The sequence below is a fragment of the Gopherus evgoodei genome, chromosome 4 (assembly GCF_007399415.2).
Source record: "Gopherus evgoodei ecotype Sinaloan lineage chromosome 4, rGopEvg1_v1.p, whole genome shotgun sequence".
NCBI lineage: Eukaryota > Metazoa > Chordata > Testudines > Testudinidae > Gopherus > Gopherus evgoodei.
This window is the reverse complement of record NC_044325.1, coordinates 20,147,518-20,162,591: the sequence shown is the minus strand read 5'-3', so window position 1 is coordinate 20,162,591 and position 15,074 is coordinate 20,147,518. Positions and strand designations below refer to the sequence as shown.

General features: G+C 40.0%; 1 protein-coding gene across 3 annotated transcripts in view; it reads left to right on the top strand.

The window, feature by feature from the left end:
• Positions 1-15,074, top strand: part of ADSS1 (adenylosuccinate synthase 1) — a 42,734-nt gene that overhangs the window by 15,758 nt on the left and 11,902 nt on the right. For 2 of the 3 annotated variants that reach the window (XM_030558626.1, XM_030558628.1), the window contains 8 exons: positions 1,675-1,737; positions 2,529-2,579; positions 2,971-3,040; positions 3,447-3,554; positions 3,928-4,009; positions 4,850-4,976; positions 10,115-10,269; positions 11,394-11,518. In XM_030558626.1, the coding sequence (XP_030414486.1) occupies positions 1,675-1,737; positions 2,529-2,579; positions 2,971-3,040; positions 3,447-3,554; positions 3,928-4,009; positions 4,850-4,976; positions 10,115-10,269; positions 11,394-11,518 (781 nt within the window). The remainder of the gene's footprint in view (positions 1-1,674; positions 1,738-2,528; positions 2,580-2,970; positions 3,041-3,446; positions 3,555-3,927; positions 4,010-4,849; positions 4,977-10,114; positions 10,270-11,393; positions 11,519-15,074) is intronic. The other variant, XM_030558627.1, reaches the window with a different exon arrangement.

The window sequence follows — 15,074 nt, the reverse complement described above, 5'->3', positions numbered from 1 at the left end:
ATTGTTTTACATGAACAACCTGGGTTTTCTTGGCACAATTTATGCATCTGAGTTTGAATATTTGGCCTTAGCAAATAAACTAATGTTTGGATAGTTTGTATCTTGTTTATTGTCCCTAATTATACCACTTGTCAGCAACATAGATGTTACAGGGAATATTTAAGAAATGACAAATGTAATTAAAGCTTTTAGAAAGAGTAGATGTCACAGTACACTCTTTATATGAAATACACCTTACTCTGATATTTTACAATGTTGTACTAATCAAAATAGCTGCAATTTTCCTTTAACCTTACACCAAACTCATAAAAACTACACTAACATACTGTTGTAAGTACTCTAAAGGTTGGCCTGAGTCAAATTAGGTAGGGCTGGTCTACACTGGGAATTTACACTAGCATAGCTAGGTCACTCAGGGATGTGAAAAATCCACAACCCTGAATGACGTAGTTAAGCCAACCTATCCCCCGGTATAGACAGCATTAAGTCAACAGAAGAACATGCATCTGAGGAAGTGAGTATTCACCCACGAAAGCTCATGCTCCAAAACGTCTGTTAGTCTATAAGGTGCCACAGGATTCTTTGCTGCTTTTACAGAAGAATTCTGCGATTGACGTAGCTATCGCCTCTCATGGAGGTGGATTACCTAGGCTGATGGGAGAATCCCTCCTGCTGACATAGGTAGTGTCTACATTTGAAATGCTACAGCAGCATAGCCCTTAGGTCCAATCCCAGATTTTAAATCTTTTCCTTCTCCAAATTTTGAAGGTGCTTATATCGGTGGTTCTGGTTCCAGCCCATCTCTAGTTTTAATATTAAAATATATCAAATAAAACTTGTTTTTCTGGTGACAAACATGGTTGGTTCTGATTTCAGTTAGCATGGAAAATAACTAATGACCAATCTAGATTTATGCAGAGAAGCAGGTATTGCATGTATTTCTGGTGCTTCCAGGAAGAAGCAAGTAGCAGGTGTTCCCAGCCCACGATGTGTCTAATCCTTCCTCATCTCCAGTACACACTGTATTGTTTATGGATCTTAATTTCCAGCTTTATAGGAAAAAGGCATTGCTCATGTATCAGAGTAGCTATTTTGAGCTCAGTGTAAAGATATGAGACCATAAGAACGGCCATATTGGGTCAGACCAAAGGTCCATCAAGCCCAGTATCCTGTCTTCCGACAGTGGCCAATGCCAGATGCGCCAAAGGGAATGAACAGAACAGGTAATCATCAAGTGATCCATCCCCTGTTGCCTATTCCCAAATGCATGTGATAGGTGAAGACTTAAATAATATCAGCCATATATATCCCTGGTGAAAGTCCACTGACTTCTTTGAGCTTAAACCAAGGAGGAATTGAGGTCCAAAAGCCATTTCAATCAATGGAAAGACTTCATTGCCTTCAGCTGGCTTTGAATCAAATCCCAAATTCAGATCTGATGTAAGCAGGTACAATTCTATTGACTTTACTGGACTTAGCACCTGTTTATACCAAATGTGAATTTAGCTCCAATGGTTCTTAAAACCAGTTAATGATGAGCACAGGGTAGTCTTCAGTCCTAGGGAAGTTTTACTAAGATTTTTCAGTACAAAATATGGTGTTTACATGAGTCATTTTGAAGGATGTATATTTTATGTCCTGCTTTTTAAAAAAATCTTTTGTGTTTTCCCAAAGGTAATGGGGTGGTTATACATTTACCAGGCTTGTTTGAAGAAGCTGAAAAAAATGAAAAGAAAGGTTTGTGTCAACTAACTTTGTAAACATATTTTTATAACGGTAGCTAAAACAAAGTATATTTCAGACCCAGATTTTGACCACTTGCCATAAATATTCTTTATAGCAATTTTCCAGATTTAAAATCATTTAGAGACCAGTCCTGACAAAATACAGTATGTAAGTGTCTTAGAGACAAGTTTTAAAGAACAGTCTCTGAATTTTATGGGTGCAGTTATTTGTTGCAACAAAAGATAAAAGGAAATCCTGGTTCCACTGAAGTCAGTGGCAAAAATCCCATTGACTTCAATAGGGCCAGGATTTCTGTGTCCCAGCTTCTGTGCAGAAATGTTTGTACTTGCAAATTCTGTGATTTGGTGGGAACAAATTGTGGATACAATTAAAAAAATTGGTTAAAGCTTTTTTTCATAGACAGGCAGCATTTTGGAAAAAAAATTAAGTATCATGATTAACAACACAGTTAATAGCTTTTGACTTAATTTATAACAAAAATTGAATGTGTGCTACAGTATAATGGGATTGTGAGGAATACCTGATACCTTTGTCCATACCAGAATCAGAAAGTATTGTCCTGTTGAAAACAGTTGATTAATAGAAAATGGTAACATAGCCAGCTATGCTTTAACCAAGGTGACTTTTGCTTCATTTAAAGTAAACTATACGTCTGGATTTGCAATACATTTTATAAGAAAGAGAATTAGAAGAAAGATACAGGAAAACTAAAAGTAAATGCCCAAGTCTGACAACCTCAGCAGAATATAAATCTTAAATTTTTAATCTATATCTGTTGACAGGTTTAAAGGATTGGGAGAAAAGACTCATCATATCAGATAGAGCACACATTGGTAAGTATTTATCAAAGTGAAGATTAAAGCATAGAAAGGACTGATAGGAAATGCAAATGATAGGCCCAACACATGCATTCAAAACTGCTATTTTACCTTGAAAAGGAATCAGTATTGGTATCTAATATTGTTTCTTCCCATGCTATAGGGAATGAATAAACATTACCAGTAAGATATTAATAGAATTTATAGTTTCTAATATGTAGTCCTGTACGATTGTTTTCATAATATTCTGTAATACTTCATGTGAGAACAGTGCGCATTCAACAATCACAAAGGCTTCTGCACCTAGCATTTAAATTGTAGATACCTGTGGTTTTATTTTGTTTTGTTAAATGGTTTTCATCTTGGGTGTCTCATCTTGTTTCTGCTGTTTTCCTTTGCTGTGCAGTGTTCGACTTTCACCAAGCAGTTGATGGACTTCAAGAAGTACAGCGTCAAGCACAAGAGGGAAAAAAGTAGTTATATACCAACATCTTTATTACACACACACACACACACACACACACACACACACACACACACACACACACACACACACACACACACACACACACACACACACACACACACACACACACACACACACACACACACACACACACACACCCCTCCCATCCTAGGGGTTCTTAGCTGAGCTGAGCCAGACCCAAAGATTGAGGCCTATTCTGCACACAGTGCATAGTAGCAATAATTATGCGTGTGTACTGTAACAATAAAAAGTTAGAGCTTTATTCATAAAATATTAATCTCCATTTCAGAACAGTTCCCTAATATGTAGTATAATGAAAAGTTTTGATAAAATTCACTAGCATAAAACATATTTTTATATACACATTAGACATACTTTTTTCTTTATTTAATTAGTATTGGTACGACAAAGAAAGGAATTGGACCAACGTATTCTTCCAAAGCTGCACGAACAGGCCTTCGTATTTGTGACCTCCTTTCAGACTTTGATGAATTTTCTTCAAGGTACAATTATTAATACTTCTAAAATAGTCCATCAAGGAACGGTACATTTTGGATGACAAGTTGGCTTTATAAGGGGACATTTTTAAACTAGTGTGTATGAGTTTTTGTGCAAATCCTTTAAATAAAAAAAAATTAAGGAAGTAGGTGGAGGAGAAACTTTAGTAAATATTTCTTGTGTTGTGCACAGCTTCCAGTCACTTTAAATGATCAGGGCATGGATAGATGTTTTTTATACTCATATGTGAGTCATATGTGTTTTCACTGGAGAACCTTTACTATGCTTATTTTATGATGCAAATTGAATTGTTGCCAAAGATTTTTAAAACAGAAACCAGTGCAAGTTCTGCATATACAAGTTTTTTATGTTTTGCAGGTTCAAGAATCTGGCACACCAATACAAGTCAATGTTTCCCACTTTGGAAATAGACACAGAAGGGCAACTGAAAAAACTAAAGGTAAAGATTTAATATTGAGGAAGATTCATATAGTCATAGATTTTAAGGCCATAAAGGAACACTGTGATCATCTGTTCTGACCTCCTTCATATATAAAGATGTAAAAAGAACCGAGGTAGAAAAATGTTAAAATATAAATCCAGCTGAAAATCTCTCTGAACTATTTCTTATAAAAATTAATAACAATTGTAAAACTATAAAAATGATATAAGAAATTAAAGTATATTGAGGAAATACATACATACATACATCATACAACTGATGAATCACAGTAAAAAATACATTTTATAATAGAATGCTCTCAGATAAGGAATATTAAAAATAAGTCCTAATAAAAAGAGATGTTCAAATCATAGTTGTTATTCTAATGTAATGTGTATCACGATAAAATGATCATGTTTTCTTAAAGAGATCTGGGCAATACAGACTTGCAGTAACTTTTCTCAACCTTCTGCCCATGACGGGGCAGGCTTCCAGGCCTATTGGAGAACTATTTTTAGCAATTAGTGTTGAACAGAGCATCTCTGTCTCTTCAATATATTAGTATGGCTAGATTATGTTCTATTTACAATATGCTGTAGCTGTACATCATTGCTGCTGAGGTGTGCAATATAGAAATGGTATACAACATTCTAATAGTCTTTTTTTGTGTGAGTGACTAGGTGCACATTTTTTTTTATGGCATGATAACTAATTGTTTTGTTTTCCAGGTAAAATGTAGTTTTGAGATTGGCATGTTAGAATTATTTGTGAGTTTTTACAGCTGACTATATTGTTCATTGCTCCAGCCTTTCTGGCAGCACTGTTTGGTGAAATGTACATTTATGTTGAAACTTTCAGGGGTATGCTGAAAAAATAAGACCAATGGTCCGAGATGGTGTTTATTTTATGTATGAAGCTCTTCATGGCTCCCCAAAGAAAATTCTTATTGAAGGTGCCAACGCAGCACTACTTGACATTGACTTTGGTAAGTTACTATGTAAAGTAGGTTTAACTCCTGAGAGATGGCTTGTTTTTATTTGTCTTCGCATCAGCTTTGCTAACAGTAGGAAATCAGAAAAAAAAATCTGTTATTATATCATTTGAGGATTATTGGAAGAGGGTTGAAAGGGACCTCAGGAGGTCATCTAGTCCAACCCCCTGCTCAAAGCAGGACCAATCCCCAATTAAATCATCCCAGCCAGGGCTTTGTCAAGCCTGACCTTACATTCCTCCTTCCTTAGAGATTTTTATCTGCCATTACATGCGTCACAAAGTGGGTATTCACCCTCAAAAGCTTTATGCTCCAATATATCTGTTAGTCTATAAGGTGCCACAGGACTCTTTGCTGCTTTTTAAGGAAGAAGATTCCACCACCTCCCTAGGTAACACTAGGTAACATGACTGTCTCATAAACAAATTAGAGAAATACTGCCTAGGTGGAGCTACTATAAGGTGGATGCATAACTGGTTGGAAAACCCTTCCCAGACAGTAGTTATCAGTGCCTCACAGTTAAGCTGGAAGAGCGTATTAGGTAGGATCCTGCAGGGATCGGTCTTGGGTCTGGTTATGTTCAGTATCTTCATCAATAATTTAGAGAGTACACTTATAAAGTTTGTGGATGACACCAAGCTGGGAGGGGTTGCAAGTTCTTTGGAGAATAGGATTGAAATTCAAAATGATCGGGAGAAACTGGAGAAATGGTCTGAAGTAAAGAGGATAAAATTCAATAAGGACAAATGCAAGGTACTCCAGTAAAGAAGGAACAATCAATTGTAGATATACAAAATGGGAAATGACTGTCTAGGAAAAAGTATTGCGGAAAGGGATCTGGGGGTTATAGTGGATCATAATCTAAATATGAGTCAACAGTGCAACGCTGCTGCAAAAATAGCAAACATCATTCTGGGATGTATTACCAAGAGTGTGCCAAGCAAGACCCTAGAAGTGATTCTTTCACTCTACTCATGCTGATAAGGTCTCAACTGGAGTAATGACAGGTTTCAGAGTAGCAGCCATGTTAGTCTGTATCCGCAAAAAGAACTGGAGTACTTGTGGCACCTTAGAGACTAACAAATGTATTTGAGCATAAGCTTTCGTGGGCTACACCTCACTCCATCGGATGCATGCAGTGGAAAATACAGTAGGAAGATATATATGTACACAGAGAACATGAAACAATGGGTGTTACCATACACACTCTAATGAGAGTGATCAGTTAAGGTGAACTATTACTAGCAGGAGAGGGGAAAAAAACTTTTTGTAGTGGTAATTAAAATGGTCCATTTGCAGCAGTTGACAAGAAGTTGTGAGGAATAGTGGGGGAAGGGGGAAATAAACTTGGGGAAATAGTTTTACTTTGTATAATGACCCATCCACTCCCATTCTTTATTTAAGCCTAACTTAATGGTGTCCATTTTGCAAATTTATTCCAATTCAGCAGTCTCTCGTTGGAGTCTGTTTTTGATGTTTTTTTGTTGTAATATTGCAACCTTTAGGTCTGAAATCGAGTGACCAGGGAGATTGAAGTGTTCTCCAACTGGAGTAATTGTTCTGGGCACCATATTTCAGGAAAGACATGGACAAATTGGAGAAAGTCCAGAGGAGAGCGGTAAAAATGATTAAAGGTCTAGAAAACATGACTTATGAGGAAACATGAAAAAATGGGTTTGTTTAGTCTGGAGAAGAGAAGATGGAGTGGGGAAATGATAACCGTTTTCAAATACATAAAAGGTTGTTACAAGGAGGAGGGAGAAAAATTGTTCTTGTTAACCTCTGAGAACAGGAAAAGAAGCAACGGGATTAAACTGCAGCAAGGGAGGTTTAGGTTGGACATTAGGAAAAGCTTCCTAATTGTCAAGGTAGTTAAAATTGGAAAAAATTGCCTAGGGAGGTTGTGGAATCTCCGTTATTGGAGGTTTTTAAAAGCGGGTTAGACAAATATCTTCTCAGGGATGATCTAGATAATACTTAGCCCAGTGTTGAGTGCAGAGGACAGGACTAGAAGACCTCCAAGGTCCCTTCCAGTCCTATGATTCTACCTCTGAGGACAAAAGATTGGTGCACTACAGCTAACAAGGTGAGATTTACCTATGTGTATAATCACCTATATTTCCATTAGTAGAAATGTGACAAAGTAAGCTTTAGCAATGAGAAACATAAAATGGGCACTCCCTGGAAAATATCATTCTCCAGGCTATGAAATCTGAGTTGAATACTTGGCAACGGGTACAAATCTGGCTACTTCAGTCTCCTGCCTGAGCACAGGAAAAAACACCCATGTTTCTTACTCTAGTATTCTGAAATGTCAGGGGATTCACCTCTCAGCAGGAAGATGTGTAGAAACCCGGAAAAAATGTATCTAATATCATCCCTTCAAAATGCATGTCCTGCTGAGAAGACAACTGGATAGAGTAGTCTTCACAACTGTCAAATACCATGTATGAGGGAGCCACATATAATGATACTTCCAAAACCTAACCTTTAATTTGGTGTGGTGACTGCATGATTAAACCTGTGACAGCTGGAGAAGCTGCAGGTTGACCTAACTGACTGCAATGATGGTTTGTCTTCAGACGATTGAATCATGGAAATGTAGGGCTGGAAAGGACCTCAAGAGGTCATGAAGTACAGACCCCTGCACTAAGGCAGGACCAAGTAAATCTATACCATTCCTGACCGGTTAAGAACATAAGAATGGCCATATTGGGTCAGACCAAAAGTCCATCAAGCCCAGTATCCTATCTACCGACAGTGACCAATGCCAGGTGCCCCAGAGGGACTGAACCTAACAGGTAATGATCAAGTGATCTCTCTCCTGCCATCCATCTCCACTCTCTGACAAACAGAGGGACATCATTCCTTACCCATCCTGGCTAATAGCCATTAATGGTTATTAACCTCCGTGAATTTATCTAGTTCTCCTTTAAACCCTGTTACAGTCCTAGCTTCACAACCTTCTCAGGCAAGGAGTTCCACAAGTTGACTGTGCGTTGTGTGAAGAAGAACTTCCTTTTATTTGTTTTAAACCTGCTGCCCATTAATTTCAGTTGATGGCCCCTTGTTCTTATATTATAGGAACAAGTAAGTAGCTATTTCTTATTCACTTTCTCCACACCACTCATGATTTTATATACCTCTATCATTTCCCCCAGTCTCCGCTTTTCCAAGCTGAAAAGTCCTAGCCTCTTTAATCTCTCCTCATATGGGACCCATTCCAAACCCCTAATCATTTTAGTTGCCTTCTCTGAACTTTTTCTAATGCCAGTATATCTTTTTGAGATGAGGAGACCACATCTGTACGCAGTATTCAAGATGTGGTCGTACCATGGATTTATATAAGGGCAATAAGATATTCTCCGTCTTAGGTTTGTCCAACATCTTTTTGAAAACCTCCACTGATGGTGATTCCATAACCTCCCATGAAAGACTATTTCAAAGCCTAAAGTTAGAGTTAGAAAGTTTTTCCTAATATCTAACCTAAATCTCTCTCGCTGCATATTAAGCCCATTGCTGCTTCTCCTACCTTCAGTGGACATGGAGAACAACTGATTACTGTCCTCTTTAAAACAGCCCTTAATCTATTTAAAGACTGTTATCAGGTCCCCTCTTTAGTTGTCTTTTCTCAAGGCTAAACATGCCCGTTTTTTCTAACCTTTCTTCATAGGTCAGATACTGTTATAGTTCTGTATATTTAGCAGTCCATTGGGTGACAGAATCCTAAGTCTGTTTTTAATGTAGCAATATTGTATGTGTGGACTGCAGATGGCCATGTCCTCTTTTCATCTTTTATGTTTTGTGCTCTATGGCTGAAAGTAGAAGATTCCAAGTGAGATTTTCTGCCCTGTTGGTGCACAGAGATCTGCATGCAATGAGGAGGATACATACCCTGCATGGGGCAAACCTTCTCGCCTCTTCAAGCTTGCACAAGGGTTACTGCTTTCCTTGTACTGTGGAACTGTACCCTGAGGGGTTTCTGGTACCCCCAGTATAGAGAGGATTTGGGGTGATCAGTACAATGGTCAGGCAGCAACAAAAAATTATCCTTCCCTTGACCTATGCTGATCTGCCAGGTGTATAGCATGATTACTCAGGCAGTGCACCAGTAACAGGAGTTTTCTTAAGAGGCTAGAGGTGAAATCCTGGTCCCATTTCAGTCAATGGCAGTTTTGCATGTGTGCGCGTGCACACACACAGAGTTTTCACTAAAATGCTATTGAGAATAATTCATGTTCACTGGGAATGTAATTCATCCCAGTGCAGGCAGCCTGTACAATACTCTATGCCTCTGTTATGCTGTAAAATTGATATCCACTGCATCCAGATAAAGCCTCTGAGTACTTAGGCTCCATGAGAGTGAAGTGCAGAACATCAAGGAGGTAAAATCCAAGGTGTAAGGCAGCTGAACAGCATCCTACAGACTGGGAAAGAAGCTGAAGCCCTCTGCCAGTTGTATAGGTTACTAGGACTGTCTGATGTACATGAATGTGGCTATACAGTCGCTGCTCTTTCGTGGCCTTACAGGCCAGACTGAGGGGGCTGATGTAGACACATGCAGCTGCTTCCCCAGCAATCCCGCATTGCAGCCCCTGGGTTTGGCTTTGAATGTCATCTTGACAGCCAATCTTAAACGGGATGCAAGAGATGTATGCATATGACTTTGTGTGGGCCTTCTACATCAGGATAAATTTCACTGTGAAAGTACTGTGGTTTTCTTAATTTGGCAGAGGTAACATTTTGGGCACTCTGAAAGCCCCCTTATAGGACATAGAAGCACAAGTCAGTGAAGTTATCTTAATTTGAATGGAGTCACCTTTAAATTTCTAATGAGACTTTAGAGAAAAAAATTATACAACTGAAGCTACTCTGATCAGCAAATGGGAGTATGAGAGCAGCAGAGCTCAGCTTCCTCTGCTAAACTGCTACCTCTCCTCACCTTGACTTGGGTAAACAGTACTTCTCCCTCCCTCACCTGCTGTGGTGAGAGCTTCTCCTGCTTTAGCCACTGTGGTAACCAAGTGAAGTTACAAATGCAAGCCCATCTTTGATTAATACAAGGAAGGGCAGCCTTTGTTTTCCATCACCACTGAAACAAGGTTGTGCTGTTTTGTTTTGTGTTTTGGCAGGCACGTACCCATTTGTGACATCATCAAACTGTACCGTGGGTGGCGTATGCACCGGACTTGGTGTTCCTCCTCAGAACATTGGTGAAGTATATGGTGTGGTGAAGGCATACACTACTAGAGTGGGAATTGGAGCCTTTCCCACTGAGCAGATAAACGTAGGTTTAGCATTACATTACAGAAAGAACGAGGAGTACTTGTGGCACCTTAGAGACTAACAAATATATTAGTCTCTAAGGTGCCACAAGTACTCCTCATTCTTTTTGCTGATACAGGCTAACACAGCTACCACTCTGAAACCCATAACATTACAGTAACCGAGAAATAAGGTCAATGGGATAGAATGTTGTAACAGGATAATGATCTCCTGCTGACACATAAATGCCAAGGCAATGTCAAGGGACCATATTCATCCCTAGTGTAACTCAGCTGACGGCAGCCTGAGATGTTTGTTGTCTACTTTGACAATAAACACTGATGTGATGACATTCTATTACAATCTCTGTACCTGTCATAACAAATGACAGATATAAATTTCTTCCATTGTTGTATGCTGTGTTGTTGTGGCCGGATTGCTCCCAGAATATTAGAGAGACAAGGTGGGTGAGGTAATAGCTTTTATTGGATTGGTGAGAGAGACAAGCTTTCAGTTGGTGGTCTGGATCAGTTCCTCATGGGAAGGTTTTTCTCTTCTTTTTGTTCACATAACAAAAATTGCCATCCCAATGGGCACTAGCTCACACTTTTAGTTAATTGTATTATTATAATGACACTTTTTATTAATATTTATTATTTGTATTATCATAATGCCCAGGAGCCGCAGTCATGGACCAGGATCCCATTGTGCTTGGCTATGTGAAATACAGAACAAAAAGATTGTTGCTGCTCCAAAGAGCTTACGGTCTAAGACAAAAACGGCACACCTCCTCCCCCAAACCACCAGATGGAAACAGACATACTGATGAGGGAGTGCAAAGAAATAACAAACTCTTAACAGAGAAATCAGGCTGAATTGCTAAGAAGATTTTCTTATTATATGAAGGGGGATAAGGGCTCCTCCAAAATAAGAACCAGTCACTCTGAAGCATATTGAGGCATATTGTGGGAAAAGTCATACTGTTGATGCTGTGCTGTACCAGTTTCTGTGGATAGGGGCATTAGGTTCAACTGAAGTCCCTTTTAAAGAGAACTAAGCTTTACTTAAAAAAAAATTGATTTGACAGGCTGAGGTTTGTTACCTCTGTTGTTGAAACACCATCCATGTCTCTTTATCTTCCTATAGGAAATTGGAGACATCTTGCAGTCCCGAGGCCATGAATGGGGAGTAACCACAGGCAGAAAAAGGCGCTGTGGCTGGTTGGACCTTGTCATTTTGAGATATGCTCACATGATCAATGGATTTACTGCGTAAGCATCACAGATTTTGCGCTACATTTGGAACTGATAATTTTGTTCTCCAAAGAGTAAAATATGTAGGTAACATCAATATCAATGCAGTTAAGTGTTACATTTTAAGCAATAATTCAATAGAATATTGTCACAGGGAAAATAATCTCAGACTGCTACCTAAATGCCCATGCAATGCGAATATGTTTATTCTGAGAGCTAGACACTTTGTGTGATATGATGACATTCTGATACAATACTCTACTTTGCTGTGCACCAAATGACTGATGTTGACTGTATCAGAGTACCAGAGTTTGCTGTAGCAGTTTTTCAGTCCGTCATTCTTTACCTAGTGCATTTAGAAAGACTCCCATTGAATCCAGTAAACATTGGTTGGTCAGTTAGAGTGCCTGGCAAAGATCCACAGGATCTGTGCATAGGCGCTGACTCCGTGGGTGCTCCGGGGCTGGAGCACCCATGAGGAAAAATTAGTGGATGTTCTGCACCCACTGGCAGCCAAGCTCCTCTCACCCCCTGCTCCATCTCCTCCTCCCCCACTGAGCGTGCCGCATCCCCGCTTCTCCACCTACCTCCCAACACTTCCCACCTGGCTGTTTGGCGGTGTTAGCAGGCTCTGGTAAGGAGGGGGAGGAGCAGGAACATGCCGTGCTCAGAGGAGGAGGTGGGAAAGAGTTGGGGCTGGGGCGGGGATTTGGGGAAGGAGTTGGAATAGGGGCAGGGAGGGGGCAGAGTTGGGGTAGGGACTTTTGAGTAAGGGATTGAAATGGGGGTGGGGCAGGAGTGGGAAGAGGTAGGGCAGGGGTGAGGTCTCATGGAAGGGGTGGAGTGGGGGCAGGGCCGGCAGCAGATGGGGAGTCGAGCACCCAGGGGAAAGCAGGGAAGTCAGCACCTATGGAACTGTGCAATGTCCCAGCTTTCAAACAGTCCCTTGGAGGTACCCCATCAGTGTGCCAGGCCCCCAAAGGTCCCACTTTTCCTTAAGGGTAGGCCATGCAGACTCTGCATCTCCGAGACAGAGCCTCTGGGCTGCAGCCCTCTTGCTTCTCAATGAGAGCTCTGCCCATTGAGCCCAACTCTGAGAGACTTCTGTTCAGGGATTTGCACCATCTTCAGATATCAGTGCACCTCCATGAGCATTTGCAGTGTCACCAGGTAGCATTTTCAAACAGAATAGGGTTTGTTAGTGAACTGGAACACAGCGTTGGGAAGTCCTGAGATTTGCACAGAGAAGCAAATGTTAAGGCATAGTTCATACTGGCCAATTCCAGGGCTCCTTCTTGAGCGTACAACTATAGCAACCATCTTTGTTTCCTTTCCCTATCTCCGTCCCTGTTTCTTAGGCTACATCTACACTAGCACTTTTATCGGTCAGGGATGTGAAAAAAACACCCCCTGACCGACATAAGTTTCACTGACAGAAGCCACGATGTGGACATAGCTACCCATGCTCCTTGAGGTGGTTTAATTATGCCGATGGGAGAGCTCTCTCCCGTCGGCATAGAGCGGCTACATGGCAGACCTGACAGCGGCGCAGCTGCAGCTGTACAGCTGTGCCACTGTAAGGTCTGTAGTGTAGACGTAGCCTGGGTCCCAGGTAGGAGCTCAGAATCTCTCTGTGAGCCTAGTTCTTATCATCCCCTCTGGTCACCACCTGCTGAGTTCATATGTGCTCCAACCAGTCAAGATGGGAGCCTCCTGTTAAGTGTCAGTTGTTCAGTCCTTGGGGTTTTCATTCTCTCTGTTGGGCCTTCCATTGATATGGGTTGGTCCCAGGCAGTCCTTAATGCAGGACTTTCCAAACTTTTTGCTGGCACAACCTCATTTTAATGAAGTATTTCCTGCTGAGACCCCAGACAGCATGGATGATGCCATTTGGAAGAGCAAAATGGCATCCTCCATACACTAGGAATCACTGCAACCCCATCTGGTGATGATGCAATTCCATTTGGGGTCACGACCCAGTTTGGGAACCGCTGTCTTAACGACCCATTCATATCATACCAGACAGCTACAGCTATGCTGCTGTAGTGTAGACACTTGCTACAATTACAAAAGTCATTCTTCCATTGCTGTAGTAAATCCCACCCCCATCCCCTCAAGAGGCAGTAGCTATGTCAACAGAAGAATTCTTAGGTCAGCTTTACTATGTCTCTAAGGGTGTGAAAATATAGATTTTTATCAGTCATAAAACAAATATGAAACAATCTTTCTACAGTAACTTATCTGAACATTTTGTAAAATTAGTGTTTATCCAGGGCCCTATGTTGTTTTCACCTATGCACCTCCATTCTTTGTGTAAGTGACATTAAACAGCTATATTCTGTTTTCTTTTCAGTTACATGTAATTACTGTTTTTCCATGTAATTACTGTTTTCCCCATCAGCATATCTGTTAATCCTAGGGACTTTTGACCCAGATCTTCAAAGGAATTTAGACTTCTAATTTCCATTGATTTCAGTGGAAGCAAGGAGCCTTAATACTTTTGATGATTTGGGCTCATGACACCTAAGCAACAATGGAAGGTATATGCCAGTGGCTCTTAACCTATCCAGACAACTGTATCCTTTTCAGGAATCTGATTTGTCTTGCATACCCCAAGTTTCACCTCATTTAAAAACTACTTGCTTATAAAATCAGATATAAAAACACATTAGTATCACAGCACACCACTACTGAAAAATTACTTTCTCCTTTTTACCATATAATTATAAAATAACTTATATTTCATAGTATATAAAGCAGTATAAACAAGTCATTGTATGACATTTTAGTTTGTACTTACTGCACTAGTGCTTTTTACATAGCCTGTTGTAAAACTATGCAAATATCTAGATGAGTTGATGTACCAAGTGGAAGATCGCTGTGTATTCCTGACTGAGAGGTTGGAACTACTGATATATGCCACAAATGAGGCAAAGAACAGCAGCTCTGTGTGTCTCTTTCCAAATTTTAAATGACTCCTTCATCCACCCAAAGTCAGTCTAACATTGAAAACATGCGTATGTCTGGCTAGATCCTTAGATGATAGATGCAAATATCAGTGGCGCTACACCAATAGATACCTGCTGAGGATCAGACATGTTGTTTTTAGAGATATTTGGCTATTATTTTCAAATGCAGTTCTACTTTGAAAAGTGATTCTGCAAAAATGGCATCTTAAGATTCCATTATTTATCCCTTTATGATTTCTACATGAAATGTGTTTTGTAAAAGATAAACTAACTCACCTAGGGATCTGAAAGTCAAGCTAGGATCTTTCCTGACTGCATATTATCATCAGGGATAAAGGTTCTGTAGGCCAAACCCTGTCAGTGGTTTACACAGGGGTAAGTGCTTGGCCCTGTAACTGGAACTTATTAAACAATTCTGTTGATGCAGAAGGAAAAATAGAACTCAGCTCTTTCTCTCTTACCCTTGTTCGTTCTCCAAGGATAACGTGAGTAAACAGTAGTACCACTAAGGTAAGAAGATGTGCATCTAAATACAGTGACCACGGCTGATAATTAAAAGTGGCATTTCACATAATCACTTTTCAGTGATAATTACATTTTAAAGG